Source organism: Dysidea avara, chromosome 7 (assembly GCF_963678975.1).
Source record: "Dysidea avara chromosome 7, odDysAvar1.4, whole genome shotgun sequence".
Classification (NCBI taxonomy): domain Eukaryota; kingdom Metazoa; phylum Porifera; class Demospongiae; order Dictyoceratida; family Dysideidae; genus Dysidea; species Dysidea avara.
The window spans coordinates 34,083,967-34,105,709 of record NC_089278.1 but is presented as its reverse complement, the minus strand read 5'-3'; the positions used below and the strand labels follow the sequence as shown (position 1 = coordinate 34,105,709).

Below are 21,743 nucleotides of genomic sequence, written 5' to 3'. Positions count from 1 at the left end.
TGATAGCTAAGTTTTTTCAACATTTTAATGCACTTTTTTACCCCATGGCAACTGCTTTATTAGAGTATTTTGATCCTACAATTTTATACTTGTTTGCAATTGGTTCTTGCTTTATAACTTATTTCTGACCATCAAAAGGCACTGCTACAATGATCAGCCTATGTACACACCAATTTTCAAGTTATTCCCATACTCAGTTTACTCAGTAGATTTCACCTTTATAATAATTATGCTCTTCATTTGTGCCAAAGATTGAGGCAATCGAGTTGTACATTTGCATTTTATAGCAGTTTTTGCAATGTGTGTGAAAATAAATTGGCCCCACAACTTAATTGAAAAGATAAATATGAAGAAATTAAATCAAAACTTTGAATGCCCATATCTTGCAAATGGCTGGTGTTAATTTAATCAAAGTTGCTGTGTGACCTACCCTACCCGAGGGACAGCTATAATGCAAAAATACCATGCCTTGGAGAAGGGGTCATGGAGTTATGCACTTGTGAAAATGCTGTTTTCTTTCTTCCTGTCAATATACTCACAATGTGGCGCACTGGCTTTCTTGGCTGCATGACACACTAGCATGTGTCTTGACATGCATTTCACAATGGAATTCCCTCCAGGTATACCTATTGGACCTTTAATACCATATCTGAGCTAAATCTTACAAACTTTGGTTAAGATACAATTACCTTAGTTCACTATTGGGCTTAGTTACATTACAGAGACTGCAGATATATACATTACCACCTCCCACCAGAATCAACTCCTACCATTACTCTTTTTTTTCCCTTTGACAACTCAACAGTAGAACAATTTTCCAGAATCCTAAATGAATGCATCAAGTGTAGAACATTTTAAATCTTTACTATGTAATTTATAACTATAGTATACTCATTTTTGAGGTCTTGCACAGTAATAAAATGCAATAATGTATTGATATGCAGCAAAAACCACATAGAAAATGTTTGTCCAACCATCCACCTGTGCACAAGTGATTCTCATGAAGCCAGGTCATTCACAAGGTCAGAAACCATCACTCGGACTTTCCAGAAAAGACATCTGTTAAAACCAGCCTCAAGTAGTTTGAGTAATGCTGAGGGTCAAAACCAATAGACTGGTAGTGTAGCTATCCACTGGTGGTGTTAGTTTGATTTTGCCTTATGCACGATTTGGATCGGTTTTGTAAAATCTGGTCACATATTACATCACTGATGGAAATAATACTGCAGATCATTTGGAATGAGACTATTCTTGTTCTTCACTTGGCTATGTACTAAACTATTTACAGAGTGGTGATCGTGCTAACACAATATTCACAACTTACACCATGATTCACACATCACCTACCACTAAAATGTCTATATATCTTAAATTTGTCATGTTGTAGTTTTATAAATGACAGTGATGAACATAATATACAGTACAAGCTACACATTTGGTTCAGACAAACTCTAACTTCATTGGCAATAAAAAGTATCAATAATATTTGTTGAAATGGATATAAGTCAACACAGATGGCGTGCATTCAGACGTTATGATAAAACATTTCTGTTGTCCTGCAAAGTCCTGACAAACCAGAATTGGCCAGACAGTTGCCTAAACTGACTGGACATGTGGAAGGACTATAATAATTATTATAGCATAATGTTATGATTAAAATTATTTCAGCAGCTTGAGAAAGGAATCAGACCTGAAGTCAGTAATTTTGAATTAAAGATTGAGATACTCTAATAGAACAGTCAGCCAATATTCTAGTAGATCACTTATTCTAACTCGACTGCATATTCTAATAGAATACTCTTGAACATTCTATGCTAAATGTACCGATTTGCAGCATAATGGCTATGTATCATCACTATAATGATAATGTAATCAATGTGTCGAGAATGTAAAGATTCTGACACCTCATTACGAAGCCTATAATGCTTGCATGTTCTCCAAAGACAGATCTGTGAACAGTGTAAATTAACAAACTCTTAAATGTGAACAATATCTTTGCAATTAGGCCATTCTTATTTGAAAATTTGTTGCTTGGATCTGACCAACCCAATTTTGCATAGAATTTAGTTAAGAAAAGAAACACATGACACCTACAAATGAAGTTGTAATTGTTGCAAATGATCAAGATACTCTAATAGAACAGTCAGTGAATTACAATTTCGATCTTGAAAGTAACACTGCTGGCGTAGATCGCTAAAAACCACCTCTGGCTAAGAAAAGCTATATGATATACCAAAACTTTAGTGCCATCTATAGCTCAGTGAGCTATGTATGTAACTACTAGCTATATTTATAATAGTTATGTAGCTTGTAACTAGAAGAGATTTGACATGTCTTCATACAGTACAGTATAAATGTTGTTGTTTTTTTTCTGACCTATACAGATCTATTTTGAAATATATATTGCTCAGTTGTAACCAGAATTTGAAATCATAAACATTTCTGAAACTTTTTTTTGCCTACTAACTGACCTATTATGTTGTAAAATAAATCCAAGCAACAACTTTTCAAATAGGTATGGACTTACAATGTACTTTCACACACCTTCATTGTTAGGCACATAATTTAAAATAATTAAAATAACCTTCCACTCTCACCAGTTCAGAGGTGACTGATGTTAGTGCTCTAACCTCGAGCTCGCGGTAATCGGCACAGCCGTTCTTCTTTACCAGAGTGAACACACATACATACACATTACAAAAACCATAAGTATACAATTACAACTACAATGAAAAACAAAACTAAACAAGATATGCACAGAACAAGCTAATTAAAAAGTGCAACTACTACTCATACAAGTCATTATAGGTCTAAGTCCTTGAAATTAGGTTCGATGATCCTAAGGCTACAACACATGTTGCTGTCAGACTTTCAGTGCTGATTACTGTAAAGTGCTAATAATAACTACTACAACTAGGGGACAGGAAACAAGATATTGATAAATGTTGGTCTAATAAGTGCTGCGCTAGTAAATATACAGTGCTTGTTCGTAGTCTCAATAGTACTGTACAGTTATAGCTACTGAAAAACTCACCAATGTCAATTTGCATAGCCGCTATGTTCCAGAATCTGTTTCTACTTGTATTGAACTGCACTGCATGGCTTGCTGAGCAGTCACACAAGTGGCCAACCCCGTGGTTTGTGTATCCCCACAATCAAGAATTCGCAAGAATTTTGGGAGAGAGATGTCTTGTTTTGTTAAGACAAAATGCAACTTAAGTACAAGGGTCTAGCAGACTCAAGAGTGCCATGCACTGAATGGATAGTACAGGAGCCCTGACAAAACTTACACTATTAAATTACAATACAACAATATAGCATGCAGAAAAGGAAAACTGATAGATCCCAGGTAGTCCGGGGAACAGTGTTTATTCTAGGGCTGTTAGGGAGGGAACTTTCCCCCCCTAAAATCTCAGACTCACCCCCTATAATTGTGAGTCACTACTACTACTACTACACTATACTTAGGTTAAGCTGGCTTTTAAAATGACGCACAAAACTTATCAAAAATGCTCTCAGATTCAATCTCAGCATAGTTAATACATAAAAATTTCCGTTAAAATTGTGAATGCAACCTTGAAGTGCTCTCAGATTCAGTATCAGATCAATTAATTTTAAAAATCCTCCTAGTATACAGCTAACAAAAATCCATGCATATAGTGATGGCTATTCAACAATACCTGAGAGTCCAAGTTTACCCAGTATAATAATACAGAAACAAAATAGCATGCTTAACTCTCAAAATTGTCCTTAAATTCAATCTCAGAAAGGGTAAGTTGTACTTTCAAAATGGCATACACAGCCAGCACAAATACTCCCAGATTTAATATCAGAAAAGCCCGATTTTTAAGTAAAAACTTTCTTGTTTTGCTATAACCATGAAAATGCCCTAATATTTAATTTCAAATTTTGAATTATTTCTTGGAAGACATCTACCCATGCAGATCTTTTAATCTGCTAGTGCTTTGCGGTATCATACATACAATGATGGTCAACACTGATCTCACCAAATTGTAAAGATTCGACACTTGATATGCAGAGCATTATTAATATGGTATACATGAGGAGCACATGGTTGTCCTAGCATTATGTGATCACTACTACCATAGGCGGCGGAAAGGGGGGGCTAGGGGGCCGAAGCGGTCTGCTGAGGGGGGGCTTAGCCCCCCCTCAGAATGATATCACAATGACATTATCTTTCTTGGAGTGGGGCTGAAAACCGTGATAAAGATCGAGATAATCTAATCTAATCCAAAACAGCCAAGCTGTAAAAAAACAGTGCGGCCCTCAAAAAGGCTATGGTGAAAAAAGATGTGAAATCCAACGTTGCGGCCAAGAAATGGCTGTGATGGTAGGTTAATGGTAAAAATTTTAATAACGACAATTCAGGTGAATTTTTGTGCCTCTTGGTCTTGGCAAAAATTCACCTAAATTGCCGTTATTAAAATTTTTACCATTAACCTACCATCACAGCCATTTCTTGGCCGCAACATTGGATTTCACATCTTTTTTCACCATAGCCTTTTTGAGGGCCGCACTGTTTTTTTACAGCTTGGCTGTTTGGATTAGATTTCATTTCTTTTTGTATTTGTATACCACAAACTTTGAGACTTTTTTAACCTGCCTTTTTTTTTCTTTACCACAGGAAGAAGAAAAGATGAAGCAGATGTATTTTAAATATTTCTGATTTTATCAGTAAATGTACCAATTATATATATAATACATATATTTATTACAGAACTCTCCATGGTGGTTTCTTTGTAACTGAACACTCTACAAGGTGACTTCTTCTTGATGCCCTCTCTACAGGGTGAATTGTTAGTAGCTGAATAATCTACAAGGTAACTTCTTCTAGCTGATCTCTCTACAGGGTGATTTGTTTGTAGCTGAACTCTCTACAAGGTAACTTCTTCTAACTAATCTTTCTACAGGGCAATTTGTTTGTGGCTGAAGTTTCTACAGGGTGATTTTTTTGAAGCTGAACTCTCTACAAGGTAACTTCTTCTAGCTGATCTTTCTACAGGGAGATTTGTTTGTAGCTGAACTCTCTACAGGTGATTTGTTTGCAGCTGAACTCTCTACATGATGGTTCTTTGCAGCTGAACTCTCTACAAGGTGACTTCTTCTAGCTGATCTTTCTACAGGGAGATTTGTTTGCAGCTGAACTCTCTACATGATGGTTTCTTTGTAACTGAACTCTCTACAAGGTGACTTCTTCTAGCTGATCTTTCTAGAGGGTGATTTGTTTGTAGCTGAATTCTCTACAAGGAAACTTCTTCTAGCTGATCTCTATACAGGGAGATTTGTTAGTAGCTGAACTCTCTACAGGTGATTTGTTTGCAGCTGAACTCTCTACATGATGGTTTCTTGGTAGCTGAACTCTCTACAAGGTAATTTCTTTTAGCTGATGTCTCTACTAGGTCACTAGTTTGTAGCTGAACTCTCTACATTATGATTTCTTTGTAACTGAACTCTCTACAAGGTGACTCCTTCTAGCTGATCTTTCTATAGGATGATTTGTTTGTAGCTGAACTCTCTACAAAGAAACTTCTTCTAGCTGATCTCTCTATAGGGAGATTTGTTTGTAGCTGAACTCTCTACAAGTGATTTGTTTGCAGCTGAACTCTCTACATGATGGTTTCTTTGCAGCTGAACTCTCTACAAGATAACTTCTTCTAGCTGATCTCTCTATAGGGAGATTTGTTTGTAGCTGAACTCTCTACAGGCTATTTGTTTGCAGCTGAATTCTTTACATGATGGTTTCTTTGTAACTGAATTCTCCACAAAGTAACTTCTTCTAGCTGATCTATCTACAGGGTGATTTGTTTGTAGCTGAACTCTCTACAAGGAAACTTCTTCTAGCTGATCTCTCTACAGGGAGATTTGTTTGTAGCTGAACTCTCTACATGATGGTTTCTTTGCAGCAGAACTCTCTACAAGGTAACTGATGTCTGTACAAGGTCACTAGTTTGTAGCTGAACTCTCTATATGGTGGTTTCTTTGTAACTGAACTCTCTACAAGGTGACTTCTTCTAGCTGATCTTTCTACAGGGTGATTTGTTTGTAGCTGAACTCTCTACAAGGAAACTTCTTCTAACTGATCTCTCTACAGGGAGATTTGTTTGTAGCTGAACTCTCTACAGGTGATTTGTTTGCAGCTGAACTCTCTACAGAGGTATGTTCCTGAACCATTGTTGGCAGGTTTCAAAAAGTAGATTTACTAAAACCTGCCAAAGATGGCTTGTGAACATACCTGGAGCGAGGCTCTACATGATGGTTTCTTTGTAGCTAAACTCTGTACAAGGTAATTTATTTTAGCTGATGTCTCTACAAGGTCACTAGTTTGTAGCTGAACTCTCTACAAGGTGACTCCTTCTAGCTGATCTTTCTAAAGGGTGATTTGTTTGTAGCTGAACTCTCTACAAGGAAACTTCTTCTAACTGATCTCTCTACAGGGAGATTTGTTTGTAGCTGAACTCTCTACAAGATAACTTCTTCTAGCTGATCTCTCTACAGGGTGATTTGTTTGTAGCTGAACTCTCTACAAGGAAACTTCTTCTAGCTGATCTCTCTACAGGGAAATTTGCTTGTAGCTGAACTCTCTACAGGTATTTTGTTTGCAGCTGAACTCTCTACATGATGGTTTCTTTGTAGCTGAACTCTCTACAAGGTAATTTCTTCTAGCTGATCTTTCTACAGGGTAATTTGTTTGTAGCTGAACTCTCTACAAGGAAACTTCCTCTAGCTGATCTCTCTACAGGGAGATTTGCTTGTAGCTGAACTCTCTACACGTGATTTGTTTGCAGCTGAACTCTCTACATGATAGTTTCTCTGTAGCTGAACTCTCTATAAGGTAACTTCTTTTAGCTGATGTCTCTACAAGGTCACTAGTTTGTAGCTGAACTTTCTACATGATGGTTTCTTTGTAACTGAACTCTCTGCAAGGTTACTTCTTCTAGCTGATCTCTCTACAGGTTGATTTGTTTGTAGCTGAACTCTCTACAAGGAAACTTTTTCTGGCTGATCTCTCTACAGAGAGATTTGTTTGTAGCTGAACTCTCTACAGGTGATTTGTTTGCAGCTAAACTCTCTACATGATGGTTTCTTTGTAGCTGAACTCTCTACAAGGTAACTTCTTCTATTGATCTCTCTACAGGGCGATTTGTTTGTAGTTGAACTCTCTACATGGTGGTTTCTTTGTAGCTGAACTCTACAAGGTGATTTCTTCTAGCTGAACTATCCCTTTCCATAGTTGCATGAACTCCCTATAAGGTAACTCTTTCTAGCTGATCTCTCTACAGGGTGAATTGTTTGTAGCTGATCTCTCTACAGGGTGACTTGTTTCTAGCTGATCTCTATACAGGTTGCTTGTTTCTAGCTGATCTCTTGAATTCTCTTCAGGGTGACTGCTCTATTAGGATGACTGCTCTATTAGAGTATCTCGATCTCGCACTTGCTGCACCAAGTTGGATTTTGTGTTATAACTCCGTGGCTTTAAGTCTGATTCTTCTACACCATTGAAGAGCCTTTCTAAGATGATTACTCCATCTATACAGCGATTTTCAAAGCATTCCCCCAAGCGGTTTATCTGGTAGGCGTGGCAAGTAGTCGTTTTTTATTAGCTAATCTCGATTGCGTAATTGTTACACACTGTTGTTTTTTTCGTTGTATCTTCCTGGTTTTTAGCTCGATTTCTTTCAAACCACAAAAGGTTTGAGGTTCAATAGTTAACCTATTCACCCACCGATTTTCAGCGTCTTCCCATACGCGGTTTACCCTGTAGGCGTGACAACATATTGGTGTTATTTTTCGTGCATAATCGATCATAACTCTTTACCTGTTTATCGTATCCTAGCCAAAGTTGGTACAGAGATGCGCCTTTATACCCCCCTTCTGTGTGCCAAATTTCAAGGCAATCGGATATGGCGTTCGCGTTTTATAGCAGTTTTTGTAAGTGTGCGAAAGAGGAAGAAAAATAAGAAGAAAAAAAAAAACGAAGAAACTAAGCCAATTTTTGAAGTCGCATATCTCGGGAACGCGTGAAGCGATTTCGCTCTAATTTGGAATGTGGAGTGCTGAAGGTGGAGGGAGTGTCCACAGCAAAAATCGTCTTGTTTCATCAAGGAAGCACAGGGCTACGGAGGTGCGAAAATTGCGTTTTCTTTCTTCCTGTCAATATACTCACGGGTGTTGCGCGCCGGCTTCTTGGGCCGTACGACACACTACCGTGTGTCTTGATAGAGCAGTCACTCTAATAAAGTAGTCAGTGTGTAGCGAGCTATGTAAGGATTTTTATGTGGTTTATCAGCTAGAAATGGTAGCTGGTCAGGTGGAAAACTCTTGTCAGTTGGTTGTGATCTTTTTATTTTTATTTATTTATTTATTTATTTTTTGGTCTCACCTTACCAAACTATAGAAATAAGTCTGGGTCAGCCCAGCCCCCCCTCATATCAACTACTTCCTCCGCCGCTGACTACTGCACTCATACATCAAGCTCTACCAACCTAAAGATCTGGCTTCACCCAATCACAAAAATCAACACTCATGACACTGCTGTGATTGGAAACTATTTCAACTGTTTTATATAGCTATGTAGTTGTGAACTTGGACACAGACTTTCACCTGGTCATCCCCAAAATTCCTGATTTCCCCCCAAAAGGAGAAATCCTAGAATAAACACTGCCGGGGAGGCTCTAGAATTAGTAACGTACATAAATCACGTGATCAACGACGTCTAATTACACTTACAGGACTTACAGGCGCCTCATGGGCCTGCGTTGATACTGAGTGCTAATGAGTATACAGCAACAAAATTTATACTGATCTAGACACTGACGACTGCGATATTCGGGAATTTGTTACTGGGCGCGATCAGCGACACTGTGTAGCGCGGTTAAGTCTCATTTCATCGTCAGCTTGACCTCAAAGGTATGTTACCCTAGTTCTAGTTACAAAACGTAAAGCGTGGTAGTTAATTTTGTCTAGTTTTGTCGCCCGGTCAGCGTGATAAGCTATTAGCCTAAGGTGGGCTGGCTTTTTAATTTGTGCTATATAGTAGAGCAATCCCGAGGGCAATCCAGTGCATAAAGGCCGAGTCAGACCACCCGGCCTCCTCCACTCATGCATGCACAAAAAAGTTAACTGACCCTGGGCCGGCAAGACATGACTGTAGCCTTCGTCTTTTTCCCAGATAGGTAGTTATTGGGAACGCCTGCTGTGCATCTGTGGGTTCAATTTTCAACCGGCTGACAAGTACGTACATATATCTATACAGCTAGCTGGTGCAACTTAGAAACTGGAACAATTGGTACAGAAGCATCATAATTCAGATCTTCAATGCATGACTGTTTAGAAGAACTTACCACCTTGTTATAAACTTTATGCTGATCTCCCTGGTCACTTGGCTGGCACTAGCCCACCAAGCACTGTTCCCCCAAGCTTCTCATCATCATCAAGTACGTAGGCCAGATATAGTTTTGATTTCCGATGATGGCAATATTTTACTGGAACTGTCAGTTGTTACCAATACAGAACAACACTTTGCAGCTGCCAGCTCTAGGAAAGTAGCTCGTTATGGTCCTTTACTTTCAGACCTTGAACATACTGGCTTATTTGTTGAACTTACAATTGAAGTTGAGTGTCTAGGTCACTTCTTACCATCAACAATATCTAATTTATGTAGAGTTTGTCATCTACAAAAATGCTCGATTAGATCTATTTTCGAACAAGTTGCTCGAGTTGCCATTTCATGCTCCTATAGGATCTTCGATGCTCATTCGTCAGAATTGTGGGATATTACAGAACTTTTAACTGTTTTTTAGTTACTGTTGTAATTGTGTATTGTATTTTATGGTTTTGTCTTGCCATGGATCCAGCTACCTGTGTTTCAGGTAGTTGTGTACCCCTGATTCTAGGCCCCCCTTACCTTGTATATAGCTATTCCTGTATGTTGTCATTATCATGATGTTCACCTACTTTTTAAAAAAAGATTATTTAAATCAATAGTTTTGCTCCATGACTTAGACTTTTTTTTTACAAATATAAAGAATAGAAAGTCTTTGCCTCACTCAAACTGTGGGCAGAGAAGCAAACTCTGCCCAATCCTGTTTTGATGGAATTGTTGTCATTACTAATGCAGCATTACCACGTTGAGCATCAACTAGAATAGCAACCCTCTGAATCAAAAAATTGGGTGGCTCTATTATCTCCAGACTGCTCCATTACCAGGGAACCTACCACCTCACTAATGAATGTGCACATGATCCCCAAGCACCCAGGGTCTCAACACATAGAGGGGAGAAGAAAAAGATGGAGTTAAAACAGAATACTTCCTTATCGACCCTGCAGAGTTATAGCCAGCTGGCTGGCACCACTTGTGGAAGTAAATAAATTAGAGTACAACAATAAGAAGTGTTATATCCCTACTGTGCATTTCCATTATGGTATCTTGAGCACAGTAGGGACATAACACTTTTTATTGTTTTACTGTGAATTAATACTGATCATGCACTACTCCAGCTTGTTTCAGTACTTTTTATCAATGTGTTGTGGTCCCTACTCTAGTTGAAAATTCCAAATTTTTCTGTGTACTTGTTTGTTAACTTTTTTTTGTAAATAATAATTATGACTGGTGAACCCATGCATACCGCATCTGAAATGGCACCGCACGCCCCAATTGTCGTTCGTCTGAAAAGTGAAGTATCCATTACGCTTCGTTGTCGGCTATGTTCAACCCTTTACGCAGCATTTTGAATCAAGAACTGTTCAAAAAGCATCTCTGCAATCCACGCATACTGAAAGAAAGAAATGGTGCCGCGCCCCAGTTATATCAATTATCATCTGAAAAGTAAAGTATCCATTACACTTCGTTGTCGGCTATTTTCAACCCGTTACACAGCAGTATGAATCAAGAACTGTTTTTGAAAAACACCTCTGATATCAAAATAGCCACTATGACAAATACGGACGATTTCCGTTACGAAGGGAAGCCATCATGTGCTATCACCAAATCGACACTTTTCGCTGTCAGCAAAGATGAATGGGACACAAAGGAGGACTGGTAAGTCCATGAAGAATGCATTGTACGTACTGCGGTATGCCAAAAGGCACCTGTCGGGCCGAAGCGACGTCAAAAAGTGACAAGCCCGTAGCCTTAGCCATTATTGAGTTACGCTTGTCTGAAGGCATCAGTCAGTGAGTTACTTACTCAGTCAGTAGAAAATTCCATTAAATAAATTATTTTTAAATTCTGTAGCAGCTTGTTGAAAGCATTTCGGGTTGATCTGAACGCTTAGTTTCACCTAACCATACTGCCTGATCATCGTTAGGGGAAATTGAAGCTGTTTTTTGGGTGATATTATTTCGTGGGCCACGCCTACTCCTTTGTGGTCCCTACTATACACTACTATTGTAGTGTATGATATTTACACAACATTTAAATGGATTTTTCTTCTTAATTGCATTAGCATAAGTGATATACTTTTCTTTACTTTATCTTGCCTTCTATCTGCTGTTGAACGTAATGCTATGTAAATATTAGGAGCCATTATATTTTATCATTATAGCTGTCAGCCTTTTAAAATTTCAAGTTTGAATGTTCCACATATGTGTTAAGTGATTAATGTCCAGACCAAATATGGAAGTCCTGGTTGTTTTTTGTAATTATTTTTTGAATGGTAAAGTTGGTCAATACACCGATCATTTGTGATAAAGGCATGAGACAAATTCTCGTTGATGTTTTTGACATTCTATAATTTTAGCAAGCCTATGTTTGGTTCTTTTGATGCATTGGTGTTATTGTTGTTACATTTCCCTAGCATCTTTGTTTTTTGTACAGTTGTTACTGAGCATGATTCTTTAACCTTTAAGCAGCACAAACTATATTAATGGTATTTATTTGGGTATATATTTGAACTACAAAAAGATGTGAAATCCACACAAAAACAACCCAGCAGTATAAAAAGGGTGCAGCCTTCAAAGAGCCTGGGTGAAAAAAGTTATGAAATCAAAAAGTGATGGCTGCAATAATGTTGAGGATAAATTTTAAAGGCCACACCCTTTATACAGCTTGGCTATTTTGTGTGGATATTATTATCACGATACTAATTATGATAAAGTGCAACAATAGTCTCAATTATTTCACTCTTGTTAGCTGACTATACCTTACGTGTACATAGATTGTGTCTTAGCACTTAGACACGCATGCCTGTTTAAATGTTTTCGAAATTGAGCGGCTCTACCTAGGGAATAATCTGGGACCAATTTACCAGTTGCTAATCTGTAATACTATATAGTAAGGATCATGAGGTTTGTACTTTCTTACAAAACAATATCAACCAGAAACCAGCTTATGAAAACCTTCAAGCTAGGTACAACATACATGTTATATACTTACCTCTATCATCCTATTTTGTTCCATTCTTTTCACTTGCAACAAAAGGTGTCAGTTTGTGGCAGCACATCAGTGGCTTTGTGCATTGTCTATCACATATGAATAAAGCATGAATGATCTGTAATTTTACCACTGTACCTCCAATAGTCGAAGGATACAGTATGATTCTAGGTTAGCTTCACATCTTGTTCTAGGGCTGTGTAATGGGTAGAAAATAGGTGAAATGGCTGCTCTGCATATTAATAATTGGTTTAAGGGCTTGTATTTTGTTGTGAAATTATTACCTCATACATCTGCATGTTTGATGTTTACTAATTATTTTATTAAATGCTATCCCACTAGGGACCTGTGAGAAGGTTAAAGCCTGTGAATTACAATGATGAATTATGCAGTTACCAAACAAGTTTAAAGAAAAATACCAGCTAGTAGGGATCATTAATGCATAAACAAGATAGTACAAATCTATTTCAGCTGTCCCTTCTTACTGCTATTATATGGGCTGAAGAAGGAATTAAATTTTTACCTGAAGACTCCAGGTGGTGTTTAAGTCCTACTAGTGTAGATACTCAAAATGACCATATTCGATAATTTCATTATTAGTCAAGGTTTTCAGTAACATGCAGATCACATTTCAGAGTCAGTCTTTCTAACCATCGCGATTAATAACATGATCTTAAAGCAAATGCGCTGTAGTTGAAAAAGTATACTTATCAAGTTAGCCTGTTCACTTTGCGACAAGGCGATAGTTAGAATGATGAGTGCTTGATATTATACAGTAAGGAGTACTTAGTGCCTCAGGGCACAAAATGTTCCTTGTGATATGTGATAATCATGTACATGCTCCTGATGCAGTATATCTTTGCATCTCTAAATTTTTCAAGAATGAAGCTGTATACGTAGCTTATCTAATGAAATGTACTAACATACAAATATTGTCATAACTGAATAATGATGCTTGATTGAAGCAACAACTGTGTTCTTGTGTATGTGACCGAATTTGACTAAACTCGGCATTAACGCACAAAGCTTTATGGTGATTTTAAAAGTAATTGTAGTATAGTAACTTGACAGTATTTCATTTATTTTTTCACTATCACTGTGTGGGTGCATGTATATTATTATTATTATTAAGTTTCTGATGCCAAAATATATGCCCTGTTTTGGAAACTTCTTTTGTGCAGTGATAATATCACAAGTGGTAGCAGTAATAGGGGTAGTGGGTGGGTCTAGGTGAGTGGGCTTAATATAGGAATATAAAATGAAACAACAAGACCAGTGGTATCCAGGGGTCAGATTTAGGTTCTCTAAGGACCATCCTTCCTCTCAAATCAGTTCTAAATGAAGGAGAACACAACTTCTGAGGCTTATAATCTCACTACACACCATTCCAACAAAGCCATGGCCATTGAATGGTACCAGATCTCAACTTGTGGCTTAATAGAGTCTAAGAATTAAAACCTACTGCAGAAACCAGACTTGCCAGTTCTGAAAAAACATAGTGTGAATTATGTTAGTGTATTAATTATGCCAGCAATCCATAAATGATAAGAACATGTCTTTGATTTGGAAGCTGAGTTATATCAAATCCAATCACACTTAAGCGTATAATGGTGAATGCATATTTTTCTCAGTGGATAGAAAAAAAAGTGCCATTTCAAACTTTGTGGTGGTATAATGCAGTAACTTCTGATATGATTAGTAGTCACAGAATAGTCAACCCTGCAAACAAAGGATCAGCTCTATGTACAATTACGTACCCAGTATACAATTGTAATCATGAACTTTCAGCTGCCTTATAAGACTAAGGTGTGTATACACTACCAATGCTGCTATGAATTTAATTCAGTCAGACAAATACCCTAGTACTTATGTTATGTATCATGTACGTAATGGAGAACCTTGTTTCTATTTGCATATAATTATGTGTATGTATAAATGTTGCTTACAAGTTCACACTTTTATCATGCATAATTATGTAGGCACAGGAACCACTTTCTTCCCCTATCTTAGTAATGTTGCTGTGTGTAATGTGCTTGCTTCATCCCCTGTGAATTGTACAATACAAGAGCAAGATTAACATGACCTCACAATAATTGCTCTTCCAGAGCACTCATTCACTCATCAAGAGCATGAATAGTCTCTAGTTGTGAACTTCCACTTGATTGAACAGTACCTCCTTTATACTCTCCCATGTGGGAGAGTATATTGTAATTGTTTGCCTTGTACTTTAGTGGTTTCATTGGCAAGATGCTCCCAGCTAGCTGTATGGTAATGTTGCTAATCAAAGAATTTTTCAGTACATGCTCCTTTTATAAAAAAGGCCTTTTCTGTTTGGCCAAGATTAGTGCAAGCCTTGGTTGATAATGTGACATCACATCTTCCCTACCTGCTACTAACATTATACAACCAAAGTCTTGCTATTCTGACAACTTTGGTCTATGGTTCATCTTCGTATTCTGTATGGTTTAGCCCCCATGAAGCATTGAAGATGTACACTGTATTGGCTTTCGTTACGTGGTAATTGTTTACGTTCAAGTGACTATACAACCATAGGTTGTTAATTGACAGTGTTGCAATGTTAGTTGTGGAATAGGAAGTGGTTGAAGTCATTTGTTCAGAGCTTGTCAATCATTACTAGCTAGTGCGTATATTCCTGGTAAAGTTAAATACTGTATAGCCAGGAATTTTGCGGGATGAAACTTTTGTGAAGCTTTGTAAAATACAATTTTCACATTTTTAATTCCCAAATGGTTTTGGTAGTTAAGGTAATGGCTATAATTTTTACGTATAAACCTAAAACACTTCACAATTATATTTTGACGAAGCTATTACTACTCATAAAATGCACTAAAGTTTTGTCCCTCAAAACTTTCTGGCTATACGTATGTGGGTACTTTTCAAAGATTTGTAATTACCCTCCAAGATGATTCGTAGTATAGTGAAACCACAGCTCAACAATTTAACCTACTCTAGTAGCAGTTTTGAATGTGATGACAGTTACAGAGGTGATGATGTGGACATCATAAAGATGCTGGAGTAGTTTGCATCTATACCAAAAGCAGCCTAGCTGTGATAAAGGGTGTGGCTGCCAAAAAGAAAGAAGTTGTAAGATCAAAGGTGGCAGCCAAGAAATAACTACAATGATGCTAATGTCAACCATTTTTAATGGCCAGTCATTAAAATGGTTGATATTAGCATTGGTAGTCATTTCTTGGCTGCCACCTTTGATTTTACAACTTTTTTCATCCCATCACATTCAAATTGAATCTCAACTATAACAGCATGTGGTTTCAACGTTACATAAAACAGAATCACAACAATTACAGCACAGTAAAGAAAAAAACATAGAAGAAAAAAAAGCAACTGAATAAAAGTCAGCCCTAAAACCAGACCATGGCTGTTTTGGGATTTATAATTACAAAAGAAGTGATATCTATACCAAACCAGCTGTGAAGAATGGTTGCAGCCACTTCTTGGCTGCCACATTTGATTTCACAACTTTTTCACCCTGGCTATTTTAAGGGCCAAATATTTTTCACAGCTCAGCTGTTTTTGGTATAGATATGACTTCTTTTATAATTATAACTTATTATTATACTTGCTCTTTTTCTCCACATAGTGTTATAATTGAGATTCAATTTGTATGTGATCAAAGACGTAGTATAAAATTAATGTTTATTAGCTACATGTAACTTTTCCAACAAGTAATGATGACGTCACTATCCTTAGTAGGGATTTTTTAAGGATATCCAAATAGAAATTGCTATCCGTTTTGGCACTAGTGTGGTCAATTGCCTTTGGAATAAGATCATCTACAAGAGCTATACATATAGCTATGTAATGTCTGCATGTTGTCGTGTTTACACAAAAATCTTGCCACTGAAATATTTTAGATCATTATGCAAATCTTTATGAGATACAAGCTATAGGCTACACCAGAGGAGGTTGGACACACCACTTAATCTTAATTGCATAGTTTTATTTGGTAGATCACATGACCCTCAATAGTAAGCAAAAAAGTGTGGTAGACCAAGGCAGACTCAATTTTCCGACCAATCTTCATGTAAGCTTTAAGGAGATATACTTTGTTTTGCAAAAGTGTTAGGATTTTAGGGTTGGAAATATTAAACCACTTTTTTGCTCATAATATAGCTTAACAGAAATGACAATGTCTCCCTGTTTATATTGAGAGTAGACTACTGTTCAGTCCACTCCATAATAAAGAAGACTTTTTCGTCCTCCTCTAACGCTACACTGCTAACAGCAGGAGAGTATCTGCACTTTACAAGTGCTTTCACTGTATTATTAATCCTCTCCAATCTATATATCCACACACAAATTAAACAAGTAATACAATGGAATCTCTTTTAACAAATTCAATTATGAAGGACCTCTGTAATAAGGCCAACAATTTGGTCCCATGCCACTGTACATTCAGCTTCTGAAAGAACAAATGTCAAAAGCGGGCAACAAGTTTTTAAAAGTATTTGTTATAGAAGAGGTTCCACTGTAGTACTACAAATTTCCTTACCGTATTGTAGTGTCATATTCTGCTATATTTACAGGGAAATGTCTGCTTTTGCTTTATTTCTCATCTTGTTTTCTTTGGTCTCAGAAAGACCTGTAAGTGCTCGAGAGATCACTGTCAACACAGATGGAAATGATACTGAAGATTGTTTGGAAGGAGATTATCCTTGTTCTTCACTTGGTTATGTACTAAACCATTTACAGAGTAATGATTGTGTCAACATAGCATCCAACTCAGTCCCATTAACTACAATAGTAGAGTTACACAGCCTTAATGCTATTACAATACGAGGACAGGGTAACACCATTGTAATGTGTAACTATACCGGTGGAGTATCCTGTAATAACTGTAGTAATGTTGTTATTGAAGGGATCACATGGGATGGGTGTGGTGATCCTAAGGGAGACATATACAGGAATACAAGTGTTTTAGCAGGAATTAGCTTTACTAAAGTAACTAATCTGTCAATAGACAGTTGTATTTTGAAGAAATCTAAAGTGCGTGCATTATACCTACACATGGTAGCTGGTATCATAAACATTACTGGCACACAGGTGATTAATAATGCCAACAATGGTGTCATAGAATGTATTGATGTTCTAAGTAGACTTGGCTGTAGTGTGTACAATCATAGCATAGCTGGTGGATTATATGTTGACAGTGCTGGTGAAGAAGCTAGTTTATATATATCTGGTTGTGTATTTAGTGGTAATGGCCATTTTGGAGAAGTAAATAACTCCACAATAGACTGTGAATGTGGTGCAACAGTTGATGGTGCTGCTATAAAAGTTTTCCATTCCAATGCTTCTGTACCTGTTGACATAACAATTGATCACACCACCTTTTCATATAATGGTGGTTATGGCGGAGGTGCAGTGAAGATTAACAGTACAAATTCACCGAATGTTAATTTCTACAATTCAGACTTTTTGAATAACAGTGTGGTACAAGCTTATACCAATTCCTCTGCATTAATGATACAGTTAAATTCATCATCATCTACCACCGTGACTCCTATATTAAACATTTCATTTTGTAATTTTACAAATAACAGTCATGGACGTAATGTTATAGGCCTTGTCATAGCAGGACAAACTTCACATCTAGCTATGGCTAATTGTATTTTTGTCCAGAATAAAATGTATCAAGTTAGTCTTCTTGAGATGGATGTACAGTCCCAAAGTACTGCATATGTTGGGCATTCAGATTTCTACAATAATATTGGAAGTGCTCTGCTTTACTTTGAGCTCCATTCTTCTAATGTTAACATTTCACTATATGACATTAAGGCCATTTGTAACAATGGAACATCTATTACAAACAGAGGTGGACTACTGACATATCAAGTGTTCGAAGATCACTACAATTTAAATGTAAGGGAACTGAATTTCACTCAAAATTATTTTGAACGTCAGGGAGGTGGACTTTACATCAATGGCATAGTTGGTAAAGGTTTTAGATTTTATGTACAGAATTCTCAATTCCATCGTAACATTGGTGATAGTTCTGGCACTGTCATATACGGTGACTTGAGAAGCAGTGATGCATTTTTGTTAACTATATACAATAGCAGCTTCATAGGTAATTCAGGTGGTACTTCAATTGTACGAGTTGTAAAGCGTCCACACAATGACATTCTTGATAGGAAACTTGCTATACTGCTATTGGGTAAATCAACAATCTTTGAAAATAATCTTGGAGGAGCTCTTAGTGTGAATGATGTTTTACTTGTTGGTGTGGGTGACACCACTTTTCATTCAAACACAGTCAATAATGGTGCTGGTCTGTTTTTGGGTGATTCCTTTGTATTGCTAAACATTTCCTACTTTAGGTTTAACTTCCATCAAAATTTTGCTTTTGTACGTGGAGGAGCAATCTACATTGATTTGCCACCTAATGTAAATGCCCCAAATTGTAATTGGTTATCGTATGAGAACAGTAATGAAATTTGCAATGGAAATGTTCAGAAAGCTGACGGTTGTCCAGTGATTGATGGTGAACTGTTATGTAGTGAGATAACCCCTCAAGCTGTTAATGACTCACTATGCTACTTTGATTTTGTAGAAAACAGTGCTTCAGCAGCAGGTAATGCAATATATTATAGTAGTCCTGACTTGCTTGCCACTGAAAATTCATCTGATTTAAATTCTGCATTTTACATTCCAAAAGAAAGTTTTTGTTTTGATAGTGTTCATGACAAAGATATATCAACTCAACCATTCAAAGTGAGACTTGAAGAACCAGCAAAATGTACTGATATGGATTGTGTAACTTATTACATTACTGATATAATGCTTGGTGAAGAGATAGAAATACCAGCACAGGTTGTGGGTTATAACAACCAGTCTGCTGAGTCAGTGATATTTTTTGTAACTTGTGAAGAAAATTGTACCACCAGTAATGGCAGTACAAACTATATGATCACTGGAACTAATCCTATTCTGATAAGTGATAAGTTTGGAGGCATAAAAATAACTGGTATTCAAAATGGACCACCATTAAAGCTGCATCTGTTTAGTGTTTCTTTACACTTTGATCTGGTAGTAGAATTAACTGGTTGTCATTCAGGATACACTTATAACAAGGTAACAATGCAGTGTGAATGCTATACCACTGATGGCATTGTTTCATGTTCACCTGAACCAACTATCAAGAGAGATTACTGGTTTGGTATGGTGGACAATACTACCACTGTATCACGATGTCCTTATACATATTGTAAGTCTAGACACAGGGAAATTAGTCCAGGAAGGTTTGTGTTACCATCAGTTCAGGATGACCAGTGTGACTCACACAGAACAGGACCAGCTTGTGGTAGTTGTGATGATGGCTATACTATACCTTTTGATTCTGTTGAATGTATCAATGTTGATGATTGTCATCCTGGGTATACAATCTTGGTGATCATTGGTGTAATGGTTTACTGGGTAATAGTGATTGTATCCACTTTTGTTTTAATGCTATGGTTACACCACATAAAATGTAACATAGGGTATTTGTATGGGATGATCTATTATTACAGTGTAGTGGACATTTTGTTAGGAGAAATTGTAAGCCGTTCTGATGACTTAAGCTCAATTTTTCCAATGTTTGGTGGTACCATATTCAAGCTATATCCAGGATTTCTCTTTAGAGTATGTTTTGTACAAGGAATGGATACAATCGATCAATATGTCATACACTTTGCTCACCCAATGGCAGTTTTATTTTTTGTTTGGCTACTTAGCAAGTTTGCAGTACACTCATCGAGGTTTGCTATTTTGATAGCCAAGGCAGCTATTCCTACCATCTGTCTTATTTTAACACTAGCATATGTGTCCATAGTTAATACTTCTCTGCAGTTACTTCGATCTGTTTACTTTACTGATGTGGATGGAGTATTTGCTTACCTTTCTCCGGGAATAAAGTTTTTTACTGGTCGTCATATAGCTTATGTCATCATGGCCGTACTGTTTGAGGTGGTGGTAGGATTTGGCTTTCCTCTTATACTACTACTAGAACCATTCATAAATCATAAGATTGACTTTTCAAGAATAAAGCCACTACTGGATCAGTTTCAAGGCAGTTACAAGGATGAGTACCGTTGGCTTGCTTCTGGGTATCTTATTAGTAGACAAGTGATTCTTGTTATTGCAGTTTTTGATTTCTCTGATCCATTTATTGAAAAGTACCTGTTCATTTGTGTGTGTGTCTTTATTGCTCTTTTGCATCATTTGCTACAGCCCTACAAACTGAACATTCTTAACAAATATGATGGAATAATCCTTCATACTTTGCTACTGATAGCCTCCCTGAAAATAATTGCAATTGCAAATGGATTTACTACAGAAGCTATTGTTGGAATAACATATGGGCTGTATTTTGTTCCCATTGTAATTTTCTTGATATTTCTTGGTCATTATATTTATGCTATAAAATTTATGACTAAACCAGTCAATACTGAACCTCAGAGATGTCAAAGTTTGGCATCATCCCGAAACTTCAGTCAGTCAACACAAGTCACCTATATTGATGAACTGTGAGCAATTGCAGTATTTGTATGGTGTTTTAATGTTCATATTTAAGTTACTATTAATACAGTGCAATAGTACAACAGTGAAATTGTACTTGTGTAATTATCGTCAAAACGCAACCTCACTTTTATCAAAATTTCACTTACAAAGACTTGCATTTGACACTAAATTATATGCTTTCATTTTCCAGTTACTTTGGCATTTGCTTTTATTTGTTACATGGAAAATTACTTCATATTTGCACTATTGCATGAATTGTTAGCACCGACTCTGACTAAGCTTATAATGAGCTTCACGTTAGTATTATCTGTTGTGTCTATGATATAATAAGGATACCATTTAGGTTCAGGTCATTGATACACATAACTAACTGTTTTGCAAAATGACTTACTGCATACTTGTAGTTGTTTAGATATTGTAGTTTTGGTTAGTTATGTACTTGATTATTGTTGTTCTTTTGTGTAGTGAAACTGTTAAAGAAGTAGAGGAAGATGCTCAGAGCACTAATTCCAGATTTGCTCACTATAGAGACTCCATTTTGCTCTCCATTGAAATTGGTGATCCATAAATAAACATTCCATGGCACTTTAACTGAATAGTTAACACCTCATTTATGTAAATTGCTTAGACTCTGATACATGCACAATAGCTTATGTTTATATCTATAACTACAGTAGGTGTTGTACATATATTCTTCCATTCCATGTGTGAAGTAGCTATCAATTATTATCATGTGTAGTGATAGCTTATAATGAATGCAATGTTTGCTGTCCTGCTCTCATATAGTAAGTATGTGGATTATCAACTTAGC

At 36.9% G+C, this 21,743-nt stretch overlaps 1 protein-coding gene across 1 annotated transcript; it reads left to right on the top strand.

Moving 5' to 3' along the window:
• The first annotated feature begins 8,762 nt into the window (after positions 1-8,762).
• LOC136261672 (uncharacterized) lies at positions 8,763-21,706 on the top strand. Its single transcript, XM_066055711.1, has 3 exons — positions 8,763-8,928; positions 16,957-20,937; positions 21,398-21,706. The coding sequence occupies exons 2-3, from the start codon at positions 16,961-16,963 to the stop codon at positions 21,498-21,500; spliced, it is 4,080 nt and encodes a 1,359-aa protein (XP_065911783.1). The 5' UTR covers positions 8,763-8,928; positions 16,957-16,960; the 3' UTR covers positions 21,501-21,706.
• Positions 21,707-21,743: the final 37 nt, after the last annotated feature.

Excerpts from the sequence above, each read along its gene's own strand:
- LOC136261672 (XM_066055711.1), top strand. The coding sequence starts at position 16,961 with ATGTCTGCTTTTGCTTTATTTCTCATCTTGTTTTCTTTGGTCTCAGAA. Across the intron at positions 20,938-21,397 it reads GTCACCTATATTGATGAACT|TGAAACTGTTAAAGAAGTAG; the intron begins GTGAGCAATTGC and ends TCTTTTGTGTAG.